This window comes from Xiphophorus hellerii, chromosome 1 (genome assembly GCF_003331165.1).
Source record: "Xiphophorus hellerii strain 12219 chromosome 1, Xiphophorus_hellerii-4.1, whole genome shotgun sequence".
Taxonomy (NCBI): domain Eukaryota; kingdom Metazoa; phylum Chordata; class Actinopteri; order Cyprinodontiformes; family Poeciliidae; genus Xiphophorus; species Xiphophorus hellerii.
The window spans coordinates 17,392,741-17,415,053 of NC_045672.1; the positions used below are offsets into that span (position 1 = coordinate 17,392,741).

Consider the following 22,313-nt stretch of genomic DNA (forward strand, 5'->3'; position numbering starts at 1 on the left):
GGGAGACTGGTGGCATACTCACTGCAAACTTCCTGCTTGGGTTAGTCATAAAGAAAGCGCACATTAATAACTTTTGATGGTGGAGGAGCAACAGCAGCCGTTTTTAAAGGGGCCTTAAGCAGAATTTAATTCTGGGGCCCACTTTCTATTAAGATTATTACCTTAAGTCACATTCCGAATCACTTATTTATATTGTACTTGTGTTATCACAAGAGCAATGTGTATTTAGCTAAATTTAAGAGCCTAAAATCAAATTCCATAAACTGACCATTCAGTAAAATGTGTTTTGATTGACATCTTCATTAGTCAATAAATCAAGCAGACTTTGGACAAAATCCCAATGTAGTCTAGAGAAAATATAAAATGTGATTTCAATGTTTTCAAGGTCTGGGTCATTATGGAAAGAGAAAATCAGTGTATGAAATGTTTTAGTATTTTTAGTCATGCATTGTGTAAATATGTTTACATTCTATCCTTCCTTCTATGAGTCCTTCCTCTCCCATCCATTTGGTGTCTCTTACCTCACTTCATTTCTTGTGTCTCCTCCTCCTCGTTTCCTTCCTACTTTCCATTCTTTTCCACCTTTTCTCTTACTTTTAATTGCTCCTTGTCTTTCCTATCTTATTTGCGTCCTTCATTCTCCTCTTCCTTACATCAACCTTTAATTATGTCATCTCAGCCATCCTTCCTTCCTCCCTTCTTTATTTCTTCTTTCCTTCCTTTATTCCTTGTGAAATGCCTACATTCCTTCATTGTGTCCATATGTCAAACCTTTCCACTGCAGAAATTTCTGCCATTAGTTGGTAGTTATGTTTGTACTGTATTGAGTTTGGAAAATAAATATTCAGTTTGAAAATGTAATGTTTAGTTTGGAAAATAAATATTTATTTTCAAACTAAGTATATTATTTAGCAAAGTAGATATTGAATTCAGAATTAAATATTTAGTTAGCAAAATAAATATTTAGTTTGAAAGCTAAATATTTAGCTATTTTGTTTTAAACTAAATATTTAATTTGAAGGCTACATATTTAGTTTGCAAGCTAAATATTAATATGAAGTGCCCTTGGGTGCCCCTTGCTGATTTGGGGTCCTTAAGTTTGCTTTAACCTTCTGGCTGTCTGGGATTGAATCTCTCTCTTTTGTGTCCATTGTATTAAATTTGTTTGTGAAAGGGGCATAAACGAAAAACATCAGTGATTAAGACACCTGTTATCATTTAATTCCTTCTGTGTGTCAGATTTTCTTCCAGCAAGCTAAACATTCTTCTTGTCTTCTAAAGAGGCGTTGATTTGTATTTCTTATAGTTTTCAGAAGGTCTTCAGTTATTTTGTTTTAATTTTGGCTGCTTTACTCAAGGGACACAAAATGGATGATAAATCAGTCCAAAGTAAGGGGAAACTCGGAACACCTCAAAAGCTTAATTGAATAGAAAATTAAAGAATCTGTCCTATTTTTTAAAAAAAAGCATTAGATATGGCTGACTGGTATATCTTTTCTATTGATGTTGTCAATTTGAGATACTTTTATAGATTATTTATAGTACACATTTTAATTTCTTGATTAGATGACCATAAACTAAACAGGCTAGGAATCATTATTTTTTAAAGAATTGTTTTTGGTTCTAGTAGAAAGTTGGGTTATGACAGAGGGGAGAAGCCATGTGGCAAAGGTCAATGAACCAGGACTCGAACCTGTGACAGCCGCATCGATGACTGAGGCCTCCATGCATGGGTTGCCAGCTCTGCCCCTTGTGCCACCGCCACGATGCAGGAATCACTAACGTTTTACTGTATTTTACAGAGTTACAATAAAATTTTGTTACAATAAAATTTTGCACAAACCAAAATGAAATCACCAATAAACTCGTATAGACATATTCACAAAGACTGAGCACTGCTAATCTACAGTTTGACATCTAGCATTGGATTGCATTTAAGAGCATCTTAATATTTACCTTTTTTTCAGTGTTGATGGTGTGTTTTGCAGTTCTTCAAGTCTATTTGTCATCTTCAAATCTATTTATTATCTTCAAGTCTATTGTGATTTTATTTGATCTTTTTTAATGCAAATCCAGGTAATCTTGGAAAGGTGGGTCTTTGAAGAAAAAGACAGAAACAGTAACACACATTTCCTTTTGTCGTTTAAAGTCATCCTATCAGATGATTTTAAACATCATGTGATATGATGTTTAAAATTAAACATCATAGACCCTTTGGAGACTAAGTCCTCTGTTGTTGTTTCATAGGAAACACAAAGCTGTAATTATATTAATTTGATGTATGAGAGATTATCCATCTGACATGGATTTCCAGTCACTCAGTAGTGACCAGTCAAGATATTTTTAACTTAGGAAAGGAAGTAGTATTAATTGTAATAGCCACTGAGTCACTGAGTGGAGCCTTAAACCCCCTTATCTTGAGCTGGCTGCTGATTATAAACATAGGTATATATTTTCTTAAGATTTTCCATTTGACTAGGGTTAGTCAGAGTGATCTGGTGCAGGATATGTAACATTAACGTTCCAAAACCCTATACGAACCTTGCATGTGTCCTTAATGTTAATGTGACTTGTAACTCTGGGGTGTAAAAAGTGACTGGCTAGAATTGTCATGAGGTGTGGTGCGGGTTGGTGGTGAGGCAGATGCAGCGGACCCAGGTATCATGAATATGATGATTTTAATTATAAATAAATCCAACAACGAGCAGCAGGCACAAGGAAACACAGACGAAACAGAAGCTAACATTGACGAAAAATTGACGAGGACCCGACGAGGAACAAGGAACACAGGTGGAGTTAAATACACGGGAGGGTAATCACAGAAACGAGACACACCTGGGAACAATCAAGGGGAGGACAGGACAACGAAGAGACTAAGGACACAGAAAACTCTAAATAAACACAGAAAAACACAGATCCTGACAGTACCCCCCCCTCAAGGGCGGCTACTAGACGCCCAAAAAACAAAAACACAACAAGGGTGGGCGGAGGGGCGCTGGACGGCGGGCCAGAGTCCAAAATAACAAAAAACAACCCACCATTGCGGGCGGAAACACGGGAAGGGCCAAGAGTCCAAAAAGAAACAAAAAACTACCCACAGGGTGGGCGGAGGCAAAGGAGGCGGGAACCACGGAGGTGGTCCGGCGGCCGTCCGCGGCGCTGGAGGCGGGAACCACGGAGGCGGTCCGGCGGCCGTCCGCGGCGCTGGAGGCGGGAACCACGGAGGCGGTCCGGCGGCCGTCCGCGGCGCTGGAGGCGGGAACCACGGAGGCGGTCCGGCGGCCGTCCGCGGCGCTGGAGGCGGGAACCACGGAGGCGGTCCGGCGGCCGTCCGCGGCGCTGGAGGCGGGAACCACGGAGGCGGTCCGGCGGCCGTCCGCGGCGCTGGAGGCGGGAACCACGGAGGCGGTCCGGCGGCCGTCCGCGGCGCTGGAGGCGGCGATGATGAGTCCCGGGGGCCGCCCACAGACGGCGACGACGAGCCCCCCGAGGCAGGGTCTCGGTCGGAGCACAGGGGGTCTCGGTCTCAGGTGGAACACTGGGGGTCTCGGTCTCGGGTGGAACACTGGGGGTCTCGGTCTCGGGTGGAACGCTGGGGGTCTCGGTCAGAACAGATAGGGACTGGGTCTCGGTCGGAACACTGGGGGTCTCGGTCTCTGGAGGAACGCTGGGGGTCAGAGTCTCTGGAGGAACGCTGGGGGTCAGAGTCTCTGGAGGAACACTGGGGGTCTCTGGAGGAACGCAGAAGGTCAGGGTCTCTGGAGGAACGCAGAAGGTCAGGGTCTCTGGAGGAACGCAGAAGGTCAGGGTCTCGGGTGGAACACTGGGGGTCTCGGTCTCGGGTGGAACACTGGGGGTCTCGGTCTCGGGTGGAACGCAGAGGGTCTCGGTCTCGGGTGGAACGCAGAGAGTCTCTGGAGGAACGCAGGGAGTCTGAGTCGGAACGCAGGGAGTCTCTGGAGGAACACAGAGGGTCAGGGTCGGAACGCAGGGAGTCTCGGAAGGAACGCTGGGGGTCTGGGTCTCGGAAGGAACACTGGGAGTCTCGGAAGGAACACTGGGAGTCTCGGAAGGTGCGCCGGCTGGAACGCCGGCTGATTCGGCCTCGGGTGCGCCGGCTGGAACGCCGGCTGATTCGGCCTCGGGTGCGCCGGCTGGAACGCCGGCTGATTCGGCCTCGGGTGCGCCGGCTGGAACGCCGGCTGATTCGGCCTCGGGTGCGCCGGCTGGAACGCCGGCTGATTCGGCCTCGGGTGCGCCGGCTGGAGGTGAGCCGGAGCGGAGCCTCGGGGCCGGTTGCGGGGGCGAGCCGGAGCGGAGCCTCGGGGCCGGTTGCGGGGGCGAGCCGGAGCGGAGCCTCGGGGCCGGTTGCGGGGGCGAGCCGGAGCGGAGCCTGGGAACCGGCTGCGGGGGCGAGCCGCAGCGAAGCCTGGGAACCGGCTGCGGGGGCGAGCCGCAGCGAAGCCTGGGAACCGGCTGCGGGGGCGAGCCGCAGCGAAGCCTGGGAACCGGCTGCGGGGGCGAGCCGCAGCGAAGCCTTGGAAACGGCTGCGGGGGCGAGCCGCAGCGAAGCCTTGGAAACGGCTGCGGGGGCGAGCCGCAGCGAAGCCTGGGAAACGGCTGCGGGGGCGAGCCGCAGCGAAGCCTGGGAAACGGCTGCGGGGGCGAGCCGCAGCGAAGCCTGGGAAACGGCTGCGGGTCCGGAAAGCGACGAGGGGCCGGGTGCACCGGCGGCTCACGTCGCTGTCTCCGAGCGGGCAGCGGAGGTGGCGGCTCCGGAAAGCGACGAGGGGCCGGCTCCACCGGCGGCTCACGTCGCTGGCTTCCCGGACGAAGGAATCTACGGGGGCCGTATCCGGGGGGTGCTAACACCAGTCTTGTCCCCCGGAATAGCTCCCGCTGCAGGTCGGCGAGGGCTTCAGTCAGCTCCCTCTCCTCCCTGCCGGATCTCCGCCTCGGTCCGCTCCGCCTTTTGGGAGGGAACCTCACTCCAGCTGCGTCCATTACCAAGCGAGCCTCACCGTTCGGTATGGTCGGGTCCTACTGTCATGAGGTGTGGTGCGGGTTGGTGGTGAGGCAGATGCAGCGGACCCAGGTATCATGAATATGATGATTTTAATTATAAATAAATCCAACAACGAGCAGCAGGCACAAGGAAACACAGACGAAACAGAAGCTAACATTGACGAAAAATTGACGAGGACCCGACGAGGAACAAGGAACACAGGTGGAGTTAAATACACGGGAGGGTAATCACAGAAACGAGACACACCTGGGAACAATCAAGGGGAGGACAGGACAACGAAGAGACTAAGGACACAGAAAACTCTAAATAAACACAGAAAAACACAGATCCTGACAAGAATCACTTAATCAAACTTGGCGATGACCTGTGAATATGTTAATCTTTAGTCATTTCTGCACCTGTTAAAGTGTGAATAATAACCTTTTTTTTAGAGATTAAGGGTGCATGGGTAAAATCAATATTTGTGACCTTTAATTTTTTTGCAAATAATGAGACTTTTCAGATCACAATTATATGCTTTAATGTAAAATGTATTTGTCTGACTGCCTTCACACACATACTGACGTCCCATATTTAATCTATTTATTATAACATCTGAACATATAACAGCTTCAACTCTTCTGAGAAGGCCTTCCACAAAATTTAGAAGTGGATTTATGAGAATTGTTGTCTTTCTTGAGAAGCAAAGCCAAACACTCATGTAGGATGAGAAATTCTTGGCTAACAGTCTCCACATTAATTTATATCAAAGATGTTCAGTGTTGAGGTCAAGTTAAGTTTTTCCATTAAAAAAAACTTGCTTGAACAGTGGTATAAGCTTATACTGGAATTGAAATGAACCGTCCCCAGAAACTGCTGACCCTTCTTTGACTCTATGTGGCTGATCACTTTGTGGCTGAGTTGCTGTCCTTCCCATTAGCTTGCAAGAATATTTGGTAGTGCCTCAAGTGCCACTATGATGCCACTGCCACGGTTTGAGCTCTGCCCTTCTGGGAAGGGGATTGGCACAACTGAAATCAATAATTTGTATGGGCGCATGAATAATTTAGTCAAATAACGGACATTTGTGCCACAATGACACACATTTACTTATTTAGCTGGGTTTCAAAAATGCTTCATTAATAAGGAATGAATCACATTGTTGACAAACCAAGACATAGTTCATAAAATAAGCTTGACTCTGCTGGTGGCTGACATGTGGAAGCTTGTCTGAAACTGAACTTGCCTTTACAGACAATTCCAGGAAGCAAGGTTGTTCAGGTCTTAAAACACACCTATATAGTTGAAGTACTCCTTTAAAACACATCTGATTAGCTTTCCAGAACTGCACAAGAATAAGCTGCTCTTTTCTAATGAAATCCCACTTGTGTATGTACTTTGAAAATGTTAAGCAGTTTTAAGGTGAGGGAGTTTTCATTTATTTTCTATTAAACTACACCCTTTCAGACCTAAAAGGAAGAAAGGGTTAAACGGGCATTATGTCGCTTTTATTCAATTCCTTTTCTGCCCTTTTGCTGTAAAGTACTGTTACTGTTATTATAAGTTACAACCTGCATTTACATACCTTAGCCACTAGGTGGCATACTTCATCTTTTACATTCACCAAAAGACCTTTAACCAACCAAGGTACAATGCAAAGTTCTAATTTCTGCTTGTTTGTTTTTTGAATAACAGAAACGAAACGCGTCTGGTACGTTTGACTTTAATCCCAAAAAAATGATTACTTTTTCTTTTAGTTGGTGACATTCGTTATAAAAACAGTTTCATTTATCTGTCTGTGTCGGTGAACCAATAACAAGGAAAAAACAGAACACCTGTTGAACCGCTTCTACGTAAACCTATTTTGACGTCTTTTTTTTGTGTGTTCAGTTGGAGGTCAGAAGCCAACCAGATGTTTTTACGCGGTCATGTGCTTAAATCCTCGTCGTTTTTTCTTCCTACGGCAGCAAACCACCAAAGCTAGGTAAGTAGACGCCGTTTATAAAAGAAGTTTTGCTTTTTGTTTTAACATTTGCAAACATCAAGATTTGATGTAAAGATCGTAGCATTCACGGTCTAATTTGCAAATGCTTGTTGTTTTAAATTCTCTATGTTACATTTGCTGTTTATTTATGAAATTATTTATTTAGTAAACAAATTAAAACCTCGCATTTGAGTTCATTCAAACTGCAGACATGCATACACATACACAGACAAATGACAGCAAAAAAGTTACATTTCAATAATCTCAATCTCACTGAAACCTTATTGATATGTGAATATGAAAAGTTGAGGGCCGCATATGGATCAGAGCGCGTTTGTGAGTCCTCAACTCATCTGTCCCAGATCCGATTCCTGGCCTATGGCCGTTTACTGACTCATTTCTCAAAGACTAAGAGTTACCAGAGTTTGCATGTTGCATCCCTGATATTCCTTCTCTGACTTACCATAAGTCAGATAAGGTAACAATAAAGTGGTATCTTTTTAGGATTATGCTGTACTTTTTAAATGGAAATGAATAATTAATCACTGTTTAGCTAATACGTAATAAAGAAGGCCATGCCATTTTTTTATGTCTTATTTTCCTCTCCCTTTTTCAGCCCCCGTACTTCTCACTGTGTACAGAGTTAGATTATATGCCAGTGAATTTGCCTGAATTGTATTGGAGCTGCGGATTAAGCTGGAATGTTTGTAACTGAATTTAAATCCATCTATCTGCAGTTGGATTGTGTTGGTTTAATCTGATAACAAATTTCTAGATATGAAGTGGACTTTGTCTTGCAAAGTGCCTTGGAGCTATATAAATAAACCGAATTTAAGTGAAAGCGCCAGAGCTCACCCTAAAAGGAAAAGAAAACTTTACCACAGTATCACAGTACAACATTTAACTATCTATCACCAAGTAGGGTTCAGCATATCAGAAACAAAACATTATGCCTGAGTACTTGGTAGTGTGCACCTGTATTTTGATATTTCTCTTTTTAGTTGTCAAATGATTACTAGAAATCCAAGAATAATATTGAATTCAAATAAATATAGCTATTTAAAGATCCAGAAAATATAATTTTCTTGTGCAAATTTGACTTGATACCAGGAAAAACAAGACTGTGTCCCTGTATGAACTGGGTGTGAGCACTAAAACACATTGTTATCACATGCAGCTATCAGAGCCATTTACAGACATCACAGATGGTGGGACAGCTCTTACAAACTCCACACGCCATCTTTCCCTCATCAAAGACGAACGCTTTCTTCTCGTGTGTGTGTTCGTTTAAAGTCAAATGAACGCTGTGCTCCCAGTGCACATCTGCCCGTGCAACGTTTCAGAACAGTTTAGCTGTGACTATATTTGTCCTCTCTTCCTTCTCTTTCTGGCAGGGGGACAGCGAAGTCGAGAGCTGGAGAGGTGCCAAAAGAGGCCGGCCTGCCGTGCAGCTGAAACTTTTACAAGCCAAGCAGGAAGAGACAGAGGGAGCAATCGAAACAGAAAAGAAGAAGAAAAGTGAGACAGACATCTGGGCCCTTTTTTTTTTTATTATCCCTGTGTCCGTCTCTCCCTCTGCCTTCTTATTTCTTGTTCAAGCCAAACTATATTTGCTCTTCTTCATTGGCAGGGGGTGGGGGGGTAAAAGTAGGGCTCGAGGACAGGACTGGGAAGGGGAGTGGATATAGGAGGGTGTGTGTTGGGGTGGGGGGAGCTGTCTGAGGGGTTTGGATTGGGGTGGGACCTTGGGTTCAGAGGGTTCAGCTGAGGAGAGAAATAAATTCATAAACAACAAAGGAGACGTGACGTCATGTCGAGGGGCTGTCCAACCTGCTGGCTGAATCTCTGCTTCCACGGAAGAACCGGTTCGTTCACACCACATGTGTTTGCGTGTGTGTACAGTATGAAGGGGTGTGCGTGGCCTTTGTGCTATCTTCCAGAAAAGTCTTGTGGACTTTGAGCAAAGAAGCTGGACTTGGATGGTAGGGCTTTGTCTCTGCAGTGAGCGTTCCAGGACAAGGGGAAGCCTTCCAATACTGTGCTTGCGTCTTGTTCAGTCCATTTCTAAGACCATTTATCCAGCAGCTGCAATAAGGAATTAGCCGTTCTATGTTTTATAGAAGCAAGATTTGCTTTTTTCTCTTCAAATTGTCAATAACAAGTTAGAAAAAAATTTATTTTTTGCAATTAAAAATTTTAAAATAAAGACTTTTATTTTAAAATTGACTCCAGCATCTTCAAAATGATACAAGCTCAGAGGTGAGCTCTGATTGGTTGGCTTGCCTCGGGACAGCAGCTCAAACACCAGTGATTGGCTGCAATAGATGAGGTTGGCCATGTATGAGTAAACTGATTTCCTCTTGTAATGATTGACATAATACAGTATTTTCAGAGTGCTGATTGCTGTTCCACTCATATTGATCCAAGAATGGAAACCGAGATCTAGGAATTTGCCAAGGACCAAAAGAAGAAGGGGGGTAAAAAAAACGAAATTCCTCAGAATATCCTTCCTGCTTGCCCACCAATTCAATTTCTCGAACACCTCGAAATTCCTCCCCCTCTCTTCTGGGCTCAGATGGAGGAGAGAGACTGAAAGAAGTGGGCAGAACTGAGGTTCTGGACAGAGACTGATCAGAGTATTCTTTTCTATTTATTTTAACTTCCTGACTCTGAAAATGTGTCGAGAAGCAGCAGAAGTTTGTGGACGCGCTGGTGTTGCTCCCCACTTGCTTTCTGATGTCGGATGATTAACATGCAAATGTCTGCAAGTTCTCCTCGCTGCTCGCTCGCTGCTTTGTGTCACTGGGTCTGCTCATGACAGTTCATGGTTCCTCTCCCTCTCTTTTTCTTCTTTTTTTTTTCGTGGCACACTGTCTTTCTTAACTCCTCCTTCTTTCTCTTCCTCCTCTCACTACAGCATGTCCCCTCCCTTCCTTCTTCAATGTCCTCCCCACAACGCAACCCCCCGCCGCCCGATTCTGCCCTCCCTTTTCTCCGCTTCCCTCTTGGCAGAGGTGCCAAAGTGGGCAGGCAGACCAAGGCAATCGCATCACGGGGCAGACCAGAGGGCGAACCAAAAGCTGGCGAATTGATCATGTGTGTGTTTGTGTTTTGGTCTGTCCTCGCTCTCTTTCTGTATGTGTCTGTTCCCAAGTTAGACTCTGCTTTGGTGACACGCAGCTGCAAGTAAGGTGGATCTTTGATTTTTAAGCTCTTCTCCTCCCTGCTGTTTACACAGTGATTGATATTCTGATTTGTGCATTTTTTATTATTATTTTTTGGTTACAGGACTGTGTGAGAGCAGACGTCCCTCTGTTACTCTCTGTACGGACGGATGTACTCACGCCAGTAGGAGGGGATTGTGGGAAAGGGGGTGTAGCTCTCAGAGGGTGCGCTCTACTCCTCTCGCTTCCCTTCTTCCCGCCATCACGGCCCTCTTTTCAGCCAGTCGTCCGGCCCAGCCAGCCCGTCCGCCTCACCACATACAGGCCTCAGGTATTTTTATTTTTTTATTTTTTTGCCTCGATTCTTGCGACAACCTCTTCTCGTCTTACTTACTGTCCTGCAACGTATCTCCTGCAGTTATCTCTCACCTTCTTTTCTGTCCTCCATCATGGTCTTCCTCCCGTAAAACGTGTTTTCCGTCGCTGGTTGCCACCCCGCACCGTGCTCGCCACCATTTTGGCTAAATGGACATAGCAAGAGAAACTTTTCCTTGAGCCGAGAGTTCAACTCCCTGCTGACCATCCTTTTACTACTCCCTACTTTGTCTCTTCTTCCTCCTCCCTCCCCATTGCTCCAGCAGGCTCTGGCACACAGGCTCTTTGTGGTTGTCTGTGCTGAACAGGTGTCTATTTGGAGGCTGGCGTTAGGAATGGCAGGCCGTCTTGGTCACGTCTGACCCAAGAGGGTCGACTCAGCTAGAAGCCCCGGTCAGTAAAAGTTAACCGCTGATCAACCAGTGGAAAATCTTGTTCCTCGCCGCCATTTTGATAGCTAGCACAAAAATAATGACCCTGCACATTATTCCACTGCAAACTTGTGTGCACTGTCTCAATGGTACAACTGAGAAGTGGCACCAGACTCAACAACATGTGCATTTGTGCAAACATGCGCTTAGTTTTATCTCTCTGAAATGCAGGGGTGTGGCAGTTCGCTAAAGGTCGGGTGTTTGTCCTGAAACATTAACTCAGTCGATAACATATAAATATCTATGACACAGTTACAGATGAAGGGAAACATGCAGTAATGAAAATGAGTTCAAGCAAACAGTTGATACTGGTATGTCAAAAAGACTGCAAGTTCTTCTTTTTAGTTGTAAACAGTGAAGCAAAAGATCATCTGCTTTCATAATGAAAAAAATATCCTTTATACACAGAGTCATGTCTGTTTGTCTACTTCCTAAAAATAGCCATGAGATTAATGTTTAACTATTAAGAACACCAAAACACGTCAGACACCAGAATAAGTTAAAAACGTGCAAATACAGATGCACGTTTTTAACGTGCATCAGGAAAAGTTAATTAACAAACAGCTTTTCTATACTTACTTGTAGAACTATAACGAAGTATTGGCATGCAAAGTTTAGACTGTATTTGAATATCCTATTACCTTACTGTATCTAGGTCTAAATAGGGGTTGGCGTTAAAATGGCGCCTACATGCCACGTGTAAACACGAGCAGACCCTTTCAACATGCCCCTCACAATTCGTGGTTAAGCTGTTGCCAGTTTCTTTTCATCAGGTTTTGCTATTTCACTTTGCTTTGCAATAATTTAGGCTGCAAACTAATGCTCACAAATGTTAGCTAATCAATAAAAGAAACACTGTCATCGGGGAAACTGAAATAAGAGGATCATTTTTAAAAAGTAGTTTGAGAAAAATAGAGAACAAGAGTTACAGTAGAGAGGCAGAAAGAGAGAGGTAGGAGTGGGAGAGCTCTTTCCCCGCCCCTCTGTTATCCTCAGATGAACTTATCGTGTTGCCTCATAATGTTTCTGAGCTTTTTTCTCCTAGAGGCAGTCAGGCTAACTTCCTGCATTCAGCCTCAGCTCAGTTGATTGGCTGATATCTTGGCTGACCGGCCACAGTTTGCAGCGAGGCAACAGGAAGTTTTTCTTCTCATGCAGGAAGCTGCAGCTGTTTCATCCTGACATACACCACTTTGCACTTTTGCACGCTTCTGAAAAAACCCCCAAAAAAAACAGAAACATGCACGCAAATGCACACACCCGTTTTGAAAAGGAATACCTGTGTATATGTGCTTTATATATATCTATATCTATATATATCTATAGCTATATCTGTGTGTGTGTATCAAGGCTGCAAGTGCATGCATGTTTATAGAATTTGTAAATGCTTTAACATGTAGGCGTGTAATGACAAGTCAGATAAGCACTGTTAGGCATCAGAAACATTTGAAACCATGGTAACGTCACATCTAAATGGGGGAAAAATTTACAAATTGAAAACCCTGAGAGAGGAAAGGAAGTGTAAATGGAGAAGGCTAAAGTATTAAATGTTTTTAAAAGTTCTGATGTGTAAAGGAAGAAATAAACTTTTATAGCAGCAAACTGTTGTCAGATGGCATTTATGGTATAATTAGATGCCCATTTATTCTTCATTACATTTTGGGACATATGCCTTAACCTACTTGAAACATTTTAATGTGTATTTACTATATATTTGAATTAACTATCACTAAGCCAAGTTATTAATAGACATTGGCTGAAGTGAGGTTTTCATGGCATAATAGCTTTGTGAAAAATACCACCGTTTCATGGTATAAACTCAATGTTTTAAAGCTAAAACATGTCACATCGTAAATTTGAATTATAAATTAAACTCTAATCTGTTCAGTTATGGGTGGGACCTCTTTAACCCTCACACTTTGACTGTCCATGTTTTTTACATCCATAAACATTTCCAAACCGCCATATTTGTCCACTTTAGCAGAAATGAAAATGTGGATTAGCCTTCATTCCACCAGACGATTGGCAGGCAACAGACTGTATTACTCTTTGATCCGTACAGAAAAATTGTGTAAAATTTGGTTATTACCCAACATTTTAAACACAATTTTATTTTTGTCAAGCTCAAAGTTGTCTTAAGAAGAGCTATGTAGCTCGTAAACTGTTGTCGGACTGACTAACAATTTTCATTTACAAAACCGGCATTTTGGGGACTGCTTTGTAAAACAAAACGTAATAGAGTGAGAAAGTATGAATAATTTGTAAGCACAGTGATAATGCCAAAACCAATTTACTGTTAGCCAGCAACAATGCTAATGGTAGTTTCATCTATTAAAAAAAACAGAAAACATGAGTATTGTGTGCTAGTATAAGAAACAGCTTAGGTTGAAACAGACACAAACTAAGCACAATATCAAACTTGGACTGAAATATTTCACACTGATTACAGACTGTTTAGAGCGCAATTTGTAATCTGAGACATCTTTATTCTGTTTTGAAGTAAAACATTGATTCTTAATTTCCAAATAAGAAACTTCAATATTTCCTTGTTTTTTTCTTGTTATTCAAATATTATGCTTAGTCTTGTCATCATCAGCTGGATGTTTCACACACCCTACTGGAGTTTTAAGCATTTTGATATGTTGACTTCAACAAAAAATAGAAAACATACCTGTTGCATTGTTGCATTTATTTTGCAGGACATTGTACTTTGCTATTCTGTTTTTTACAGAGTAATTACTCCAACAATAACATTTAGTTCATTTATATAGAAGCCTTCACAACAAGGTAATATGAAGGCAATTTACCAAAAAATCCCAGCTTTATAGGTGGTAATAAATAGTCAGTTCTATCATTAAAACACATTTAAAGTCACTTATAGACATTTAAAATATATCGGTAATAAAACAGTGCAGGCAAGTTCAGTTTATTATGACAATTGGTAAGACCGTTTGTGTCTCAGGAAGCCCAGCCAAAAGTATTGAGTCTCTGACTTTGCAGCAATCCCTGCTGGGATGCTAGCAGGGTAATTCCTCAGGCTGTCTTCATGGCTGTCATAGCTTGTCGACTGTACCTGTAAACCAGCGTTTTGATGGGCATCACAACTTTAATTTTAACTATCCATTGATGGTTCAAATGAGCCTTTTGTTCACAGTGAGTGAAAAGTTCATTAGGCATCTTTCAGCCAGCTATCCAGCAGTGCAGAGCAACATGTGGAAGGGACAATGGTTTATTATTTCATACTCCATGCAGATGGAAAAACTCTGAACACTCCAAGTACTTTAAATAGGCTGAAAAGTGGGACGGACACTTGAGCTGTAACGTTTTAAAATCATTGTATATCATTTACTGGCGTAAAAAAAGCTCAAGAGATTTAAATATATTGTCTATAGTTTTAGTAAGCCTGGCACTATGAACTGAAAGCAGAGTTGTGAATACATTTTTGTTGTCACAACTGTTTTATATTTGTAATAATTTTATGTGCTGTTCCAGTTTTTATTTTTTTTTTCTTTGGTTGCTTGAACTAACACACCACAAAACCGACATGAATCTTTCGTGGTGTTTGGGAAGAACTAAGTGCTTAACAATATATAATATTTTCCTTGAAAGTCTATAAATTTTCCTCCCTTATGGGAGGCCTAATGTGCTTCCCACTGTCATGTTTTTATCTCTTGCTGATGTCTCCGTCCAGCTTTTTCATCTGTATAATTATATGTAGTTGTATGCGGAAGAATCTAATAAAATTAGCCAGTAAAGCACTAGCTCCTTAAATGCATTCAGATGAGGCAACTGGCCTGTTTGTTTTTGTGTAAGCAAATGCATATGGCCTTACACCCATGTATGTACATACACATATGAGCCTGAGTTGTGTGAGTGTTTAGCCGGGTTGATGAGGATATAAAGAACATCAAAGCGGGCACCATGCCAGGTAGCATGGAGGAGGCTTAGAGCACGCATCCTTCGTTCTTAGGTGTAGGAGTGAGGCCTTCTTTGGAAGGGTAGGAAGATGAAATATGCTGGTTTGACAAATTCTCTGTAGCATTTTTTTTTTAAATAGAAGATCAGAGGACCTGGCTGGTGTGAAACAAGACATCCGTATGCATTTCTATAACAGAGAGATTTCTTCATCCTTCCATCTATTGTGTGACATGCTTCCTCTGCCAACACCAGCTCCCCCACTGAGCCTCCTCCTCCTCCTCTTTTCCCTTTTTTTTTTTTTTGCCCACCACCTCCTTACTCCTTATTGAAATTCTGCCTGGCAAAGAGACGCTGCCCATTCTTGGCACAAAGCTCAGAGAGAGAGAGAGAGAGAGAGGGATGGAGAGAGGCAGAGAGTGGGAAGGAAAAAACACACACACAAGAATCTGCACCAATCGTTGGGTCCCCCCCTTCTTTCTCCTCCTCCTCCTCCTTCTCTTCCTCCTCCTCCTCCTCCTCCTCAGTGGCGTCTCTGTGCCAAGCATTCATCCCGTGTCGTGGACGAAGGGACCAGGCAAGTCAGTAGGTATTTCCTTGCCTCTGCTTCCTGTAATAATCCGCTCCAAATTTGAGGAGTTTTCTTGGCAGCTGAATATTCTGCGAGTACGTTTTTTTTTTTTTTTTGAGAGAGAGAGGTGGTTACTAATTCATTTGTATATTAGTTGAGGAGTAAATCTTAACAAATCCTGCCTCCAGGGGGGTGAGAGGAAGCTAAGGCCTTTTGTTACCATGATATTTACTGAATTTTGCATGTATTTCTTTTGAAGAGACATTTTTTTTAAACTGTGTTTGGACAGAAGGAATAATTCTAATTGAATCTTCGAGTTTGTATAATGTGCAGATAAACAGAGGTAATTTCGTTTAGTACCAATTGTAACAGCACACATTTTTAATTATGAAATAAAAAGAAAGAAAGGGATGAAATGACTTGCAACAAGTGCTTTACAGAAATCTTTTACCAGGATTTTATTTCTGTTCTATCAGATTGTCATAACTTACAAGCAAAGCTTTAGTCTTTTTTTACTCAAAAAGCAATTTGTTGACTTTGAAGATATGGAAAGCTATCTGCTGAGAAGATCCTAAGAGAAACGAATAAGAGTTGTAAGTCATGCAGCTTTAAAAAAAAAACAAACAAAAAAAAAAACTTGTATCTGTCATCCAAAGACAAATGATTGCACTGAAACAGGAAATTGTCTGCAGAAAAACATTTCATTCTGTCACAGCAGAGTGCTGATATCAGAGGGCAAGGGGGCAAAGATTCATGGTCCTTGACTCACTCCTAATTCAAGCTTGAAGACTTGTAGCTTTTATTCTGCAGCAACAGATGCAAAGACAGTCATATGGACAGATGAGATTTATACATTTCGTCCCTCTCTCTTGTCCGAGACCCTGCCCAGCTGCCCAGTCGGGCTTTAGGGGGGCATTTATTCTGTAGCTGCTGACAGAAAATGATTTGCCTCAGCTGAGCCGGGCATGCCCTCCTTTTCTTATGTAGCTTAGAAAATGTTTATAGTCTCAGAAGAGCTCGCGTGACAGACAGGCTCCGGCCTTTACTTACCTTCTAGCCTTTCCCTTTCTAGAATGGGACAGCAATTATTGGCAGTTTAATCCACAAGCATTTAATGTTTAGAATCAATTTATTTGACTAATTTTCCCCAAATAATCAGTTTGAGTTCCTCTCCAAGCCATCTAGTCAGGGGGATCATTCTTGGCAAGCAAACGCAGTTCATAGATCTTCTACCAGCTCTTTTGCAGAGGTGGGCATCATGCCAGTTCCCTCACCACCACCCCCTCCACCCTGCCCCATTTTTTTTTTCCTGTCTGGTCTTCTGTGATCAGGCTAGTGGGGTTTACAGCATACTAACTGCAAACTAGTCTGGACCCAAGTCTCAGGGGTTGCGGCTGTATGCTAATTTATGCAAGCGGTGCACCTTCTAACCCATTCTGTGTCTTCTGAGGCCCCCCCGGCCTGGCATTTAGTCTGGTGCTTATTAACTCTTCAGTTGCTGCCGTTTGAATCTGTTGGCATGCTCCGACCCCGATCTTAGCCGAACGCGCCACATGTGAGCACTCCCTTCTCTATGAACTGTCCAGCTGTCTAACAAGAAATAGTTTCCTCTGCCTCAATATTGGTGATTGAGCGTGTCGTCTGGGTCGGTTGGCTTCGGCTCACTGCTTGGCACAAGATTCGTCCTCTGTAACTTGTGATAGAACAGCTGTTCTCTCTTAATTGTGAGGATTGGAGGCTCAGGAATGAAAAGGGAGAAGAAAAAAACAAAACAAAAAAACAAAAACGACACGCAAAGTGGATCTCGTAATGTTTTTAAGCAGACCTAAAATGGCCGAAGCCTTGCAGGACGCCATTTTGTGTTTCCTCGTTGTGTTTTGGGGGGCAGAATCCCAGCTTTGTATTCAATCAGAGACAGCTGGTGGAAGCCGTTTTTGCAGGCATCTGTGTGTGCGTACCTCCGCCTGAGAAGCAGCAGCCACTCCAACGCAGGGATAGCCCCTCTGGAATGAGCTCAGTTTTTGGCAAAACCGGAGAAGGATTCCTGGCAGAGAATCGAACAACTCTCTCTCTTTTTCTTTCCTCGTTCGATCACATGGCAGAGTCTCAGGAAGCTTGTGAGTTGTTTGCTGAGATTTTGCACACTAGCGGTTACTTTTGCATGTCCATCTACCATTAAATTAGTTATCCGTGATTTATTCTGTCGGGAACAATGTTACAAATTTCTCTTCAGCAACAAAAACGCTACACCGATCAGTAAGAACATGTGGTGCTCCTTTGGCCGTCTTTGGTTTGTAGTGATTATCGTTTTCTCAGTTTGCGGCTGTCGAAAACGTATCATGAAGCATCAGTAGCTCCCAGAACCTGATATTTTCAAAGAAACTGCTTTAGGAACCGCCAAGAAATTAGTTTCACTCTGTTCCACAAAGAATTGTCTGTCAACATTTCATTGAAGATGAACATTTGTTGAAGTCACATCCAGTATAATTTTCAAAAATTATTTAATTAACATTCTCTGTCTCTTTTTTTTCTATATCCTTGCAGGAGAGTGACATTTGTGGATCTTTGGTGTGGATGCAGCATAGATTGTGTCCTTGGGGCTGAGGTAGTAGATTGAATAGTTGTGGGGTTCTTTAACCTCTTTTTCAGATAACTATACAATCTACTGTCTTTCCCAAGGAGACAGCTGAGCCAACCAGTCGTCAACTATCGTCTAAAGATGGACAATGCTGTTGCCTTGTCAAAATGCATGCAGTAATTGATTTAATATATATATAGAGGGTTATTTTTATTACTTCCTCAATCAGTTTATGTGCGGTGTGTTTGACTTGGGTTCTGTCAGGGTGAGGTAGTAGGTTGTATAGTTTGGTAGGTGGGACTGCACCCTGCTGAGGTGATAACTATACAGTCTATTGCCTTCCCTGAGGAGTCCACTGAACAATTCAACACAATCTCTTTGCAGGAATGTTTTATTTATTATTTTTTTTCCAGACAACATAAAGAATAGGTAAAAGTCTTACAGGAGGATTTGTATGTATTTTATAGCTTTTTTTTGTGGACAAAAGTTGTTACATGCTTTAAATATGTACATCTCAATAAAACTAGTCTTCTCAAAACAGTTGTCCAGAAGTCACAGAAGCTAAGAAGTTAGTTATTTTTACTCCCTCACATCAACACGCGCGCACACACCAACTCTGATTCTATCTGAACAACAATTTATTGAGTTTGTTGATGTATGGTGCCCTCTAGTGGAGCGTTAATAAATTGCTGTCACTAACATAATGCCATGTTTAAATGTAATAACATCAGAAATCATTAATGCTGTACAATGATAGAATAATGTATTTGATTGATGAAATACCACAAACAGGCCCTTTTTTCTGGTTCTGCAAACACACATTTACATTTCTTAAACTAGTCGCTTGTTATAGCTTGCTGAATTGATTCATTTCTGGTAAAACAATTGAGCTTCAATGCGAGATGCTTCCATATTTGACCGTAGGCCTTCTGGATCTTGGGGATGCGACAAGCGTAGACCACTGGGTTGACTGCTGAGTTGGCGTGAGACAGAAGGATACCTGCAGGACGATCGGTTTGTTACTGAATCAGTAAATTTCTGCAATACATAAGGCTGGAAGAATATTTTGGAACTACAGTTGGTGAGTTTGGTCCATAAACAGGGTCATTAACATAAAAAACTGATTGTTGATGGTCTACATTTATTTCTTTAATAACTTAGTTGATATTATTGATGACAAATATAAATGATTTAATAGTTATGCTTCCAGAACTGTTACATTATAGAGGAAACAACTTCTAGGATTTCTAAAAACAAAGATTGGATGCACAGCCTTAAATCAATTTTTATTTTCTCAAATCTTCACAGGGTCAAAGGTTTAGGTACAGGCACAAATATGTTTCCACAATTTCTCTAATATTTGTTTTAACCTCACATGACTGAATAGTTCTTGTGGCCAGCGACAAACACATGACATGTTTCTGGCTGGATATTTGACCACTATTCTTGGCAGGATTGTAAGTCATTTAAACAGTTGATTTTCTACTGTGGACCTGATTTAAACATACACAGGAGTCTTTAAATAGAGTTGAGAGGCTTTGGGAATCCTAATCTTAGCCTGCTGTGTCCATTCCAGAGTCATTTATCATATTTTCGGGGGTTCATTGTCCTGCTGAAAGCCTACTTGTGTCCCATATTTCAATATTCTTGCTGCTTTTTGGGGTAACATTAGTCCTCTTTCATTGCTATTTCACACACTCTGATGCATTAACAAAACAATCCCACAACATGATGCAACCACCACTGTACCTGTTTGCAGATGGCACATTATTTCTTAGGTTTGATCACCTCAGCTTGACTCTTCCAAGCATATGTCCCTGTGGTCAAGCAGCTCAATCTTTGCCTTATTTGACCATAATACCTTTCTTCCGAATAATATTCACCATTCACTAATGTCATATTCGCATGGAGTTATGCTCATCAGTGGACACTAAGAGATTTTGCCAATATAAAAACTATTCTCCTTGTTAGGTCTTTACTGAGTTGCTTGGACCTTGACATTTTTTAAACTGTGTTGAGTATTGTCAAACAAATACTGTATTTTTATATTGGCAAATGGAAACTTACTGCCTGAAATCAATCCTGGTCAATAACTGGTCCTTGTAAAGTTAAAAGACATTATAAGACATTCAGTGAAACATAATAAAAGAGCAAAATGTATGTAAAGAACTAGTACCAAACATGTAGAATCAGGATTCAGTAATTATGCTCCTCTAATCTGAAACTAACTTCCAGAAAACAGCAAAAATCATGAGAGTTCCTTTAAAGCAAGGCTGAACCCCATTGTTCAGAGTTGCTTTTGATTAATAATAACTGGAGCCTCATTAGTTTTACGCTGGATTGTAAATTCTCTTAATTTTGCCACTGCAATGTATTAAGTTTTGTTTCTATTATGTAAAGCACTTTGGGTTGCCTTGATGCTGAAATGTTCTGTACATGATGATAATAATGTTAATTAACGATGATATGTTTAAGTCTACTGAAATAATTTGCAGCCTCTGTGGATCACACAAAAGCCACAATAAACGTTAACTTGCGGAACCGATATTGTTCTTATAAAATCAGCAATATAACTGACAGCTCCAACAACATAAATTACGAAACCCAAAATTAATGTGACGTTAGATTATTGCATGTAAATTTCCCTAAGACACTTGCTGTCTGGAGCTGTAAGCAATCACCTTGTTGTATGTGTGGAGACATTTTAACATCTGTGCAAGGAATAGGAAAACAACTCTGACCTACCTGTATAAAGTGTTCCCTGGGTCACTGCTTGAGGTCCCCAGAGGAACAGAAGACAGTTCATGAGGTGCAGAGGGATCCAGCAGAATGCAAATAATGTGAGAACCAGAGCAAGTGAGCAGGCTAGCTTCTTCTCCCTGAGCAGCAAGGCCTGTGCTTGAGGGCAGCTGTTCTTCAGACGTTTGTGCAGGCTCCAGAAGATGATGATGTACAGAAGTGTCATGACCAATAGAGGGGCCATGATACATCCGAGAAAGTTGAAATAAACCATAAAGGGCAGTGAGATAACTGAGAGGAAGGTGCATTGGGAAGAGCTAGGTAAGGTAGAAGATGTGTTGGTGGAATAATGGCCAGCGGCAGAGAGATTGTGCCATCCAAGCAGAGGGGTGAATCCCAGTAGAAAAGAAAGTATCCAACAGATGGACATGGCCAGCAGTGTGCGCCTCTGAGTGACGATGGCTTTGTATCTGAAAAGAGAAAGAAAAAATAAAAGGAGACAATGAGAAAATTATTCCGGCAATTCTTATAAAGTTGTGAGACGGAGGTCGCCTTTACCTGAAAGGCATGTGCAGCCGCAGGTATCGGTCAATGGCAATAGCCAGCAGTGAGAGGACGGAGGCCTCTGTCAGCACAAGTATGACGCAGCTGAGGAACAAGCACTGGTGAGAGGTCAAATTCACCCAGCCATCCAGCAGTACAGCTAGAGGCACTGCAGCTGCACCCACCAAAAAGTCAGCAACAGCCAAGGACACCAAGAAGCAGAAAGTCGGCTCCCAGAGGCAATCATGGATACCAACAGCCACCGCACACACCACCAACACGTTCCCAAGGCAACATGCCACAGCAATGAGCACTTCCAGCACTGTGTAAGTTACCCAAGCCCAATCAGCCATCACTGCAAATTGACAGCAAATAGTATCCTTGAAGATATTTCATGCAAAAGCGTAATGAATTCAGTAGCAAGAAAAGTCCAACATAATCCTTCCTTGTTCAGACTGTGGTTGCAAATGGCTCAAAAGACAACAAGCAGGGGCCTTTTATATGGGATCATGCGTGCACATTTGAAAGCTGACTGACACTCCATGGAGACACCATCTGTATTTCATCAGCAAGTCAAAAATCCTCCTCAAAACTTTGATAAATATATCCCTGGAGCGTGAGAGGAGAGGACTTCTAGATCGGTGGTTCCCAAACTTTTCAGCCATTGAACCGCAAAATGACACGTAGAGATTTGTGTTCTCAACTGTCACTACTTACAGTAAACACACACTGTGAGTAAACCAATTAAACAAGAGCACACCGGCAAGCAATCACATTTGTACATTTTCATTAGTTATTACAACTGTTTTTAAGTGTCGTAACATTAATGTCATGTCCAATTTGCTCCATTTTTAATTTGTTTTAATTTGAGTGGAAATCATTTCAAGAAACCCCACCTGGTGGTTAGAGATCCACAGTGGGTCCCAGCCTTGTGTTCAGGTAATGATAGGAAATAGTAATTACACTAAGATTTGAACAACAGTCTGCATAAACTAGAAAACAGGTTAA

At 42.4% G+C, this 22,313-nt stretch overlaps 1 protein-coding gene and 1 long non-coding RNA gene across 4 annotated transcripts; one reads left to right on the top strand and one right to left on the bottom strand.

Annotated features, from left to right (window-relative positions):
* The first annotated feature begins 9,165 nt into the window (after nt 1–9,165).
* LOC116722165 (uncharacterized) lies at nt 9,166–18,561 on the top strand. 3 transcript variants are annotated; one of them, XR_004339723.1, is made up of 3 exons: nt 9,172–10,180; nt 10,278–10,484; nt 10,837–18,561. It is a non-coding gene; the product is annotated as an uncharacterized LOC116722165 (long non-coding RNA). The 3 variants fall into 3 exon arrangements; XR_004339724.1 differs by having other exon boundaries at nt 9,183–10,180; nt 17,990–18,561; XR_004339721.1 differs by having other exon boundaries at nt 9,166–10,180; nt 10,278–18,561.
* Nucleotides 18,401–22,313, bottom strand: LOC116721999 (adenosine receptor A1). Its single transcript, XM_032566083.1, has 3 exons — nt 21,321–22,313; nt 20,769–21,232; nt 18,401–19,023 (listed from the first exon to the last, which is right to left on the bottom strand). The coding sequence occupies exons 1-3, from the start codon at nt 21,656–21,658 to the stop codon at nt 18,860–18,862; spliced, it is 966 nt and encodes a 321-aa protein (XP_032421974.1). The 5' UTR covers nt 21,659–22,313; the 3' UTR covers nt 18,401–18,859.

Coding starts and splice junctions, on each gene's coding strand:
- LOC116721999 (XM_032566083.1), bottom strand. CDS start 21,658: ATGGCTGATTGGGCTTGGGTAACTTACACAGTGCTGGAAGTGCTCATT. Junction 21,233..21,320: donor CGGCTGCACATGCCTTTCAG/GTAAAGGCGACC, acceptor TTCTCTTTTCAG/ATACAAAGCCATCGTCACTC. Junction 19,024..20,768: donor CCAGGGAACACTTTATACAG/GTAGGTCAGAGT, acceptor ATCGTCCTGCAG/GTATCCTTCTGTCTCACGCC.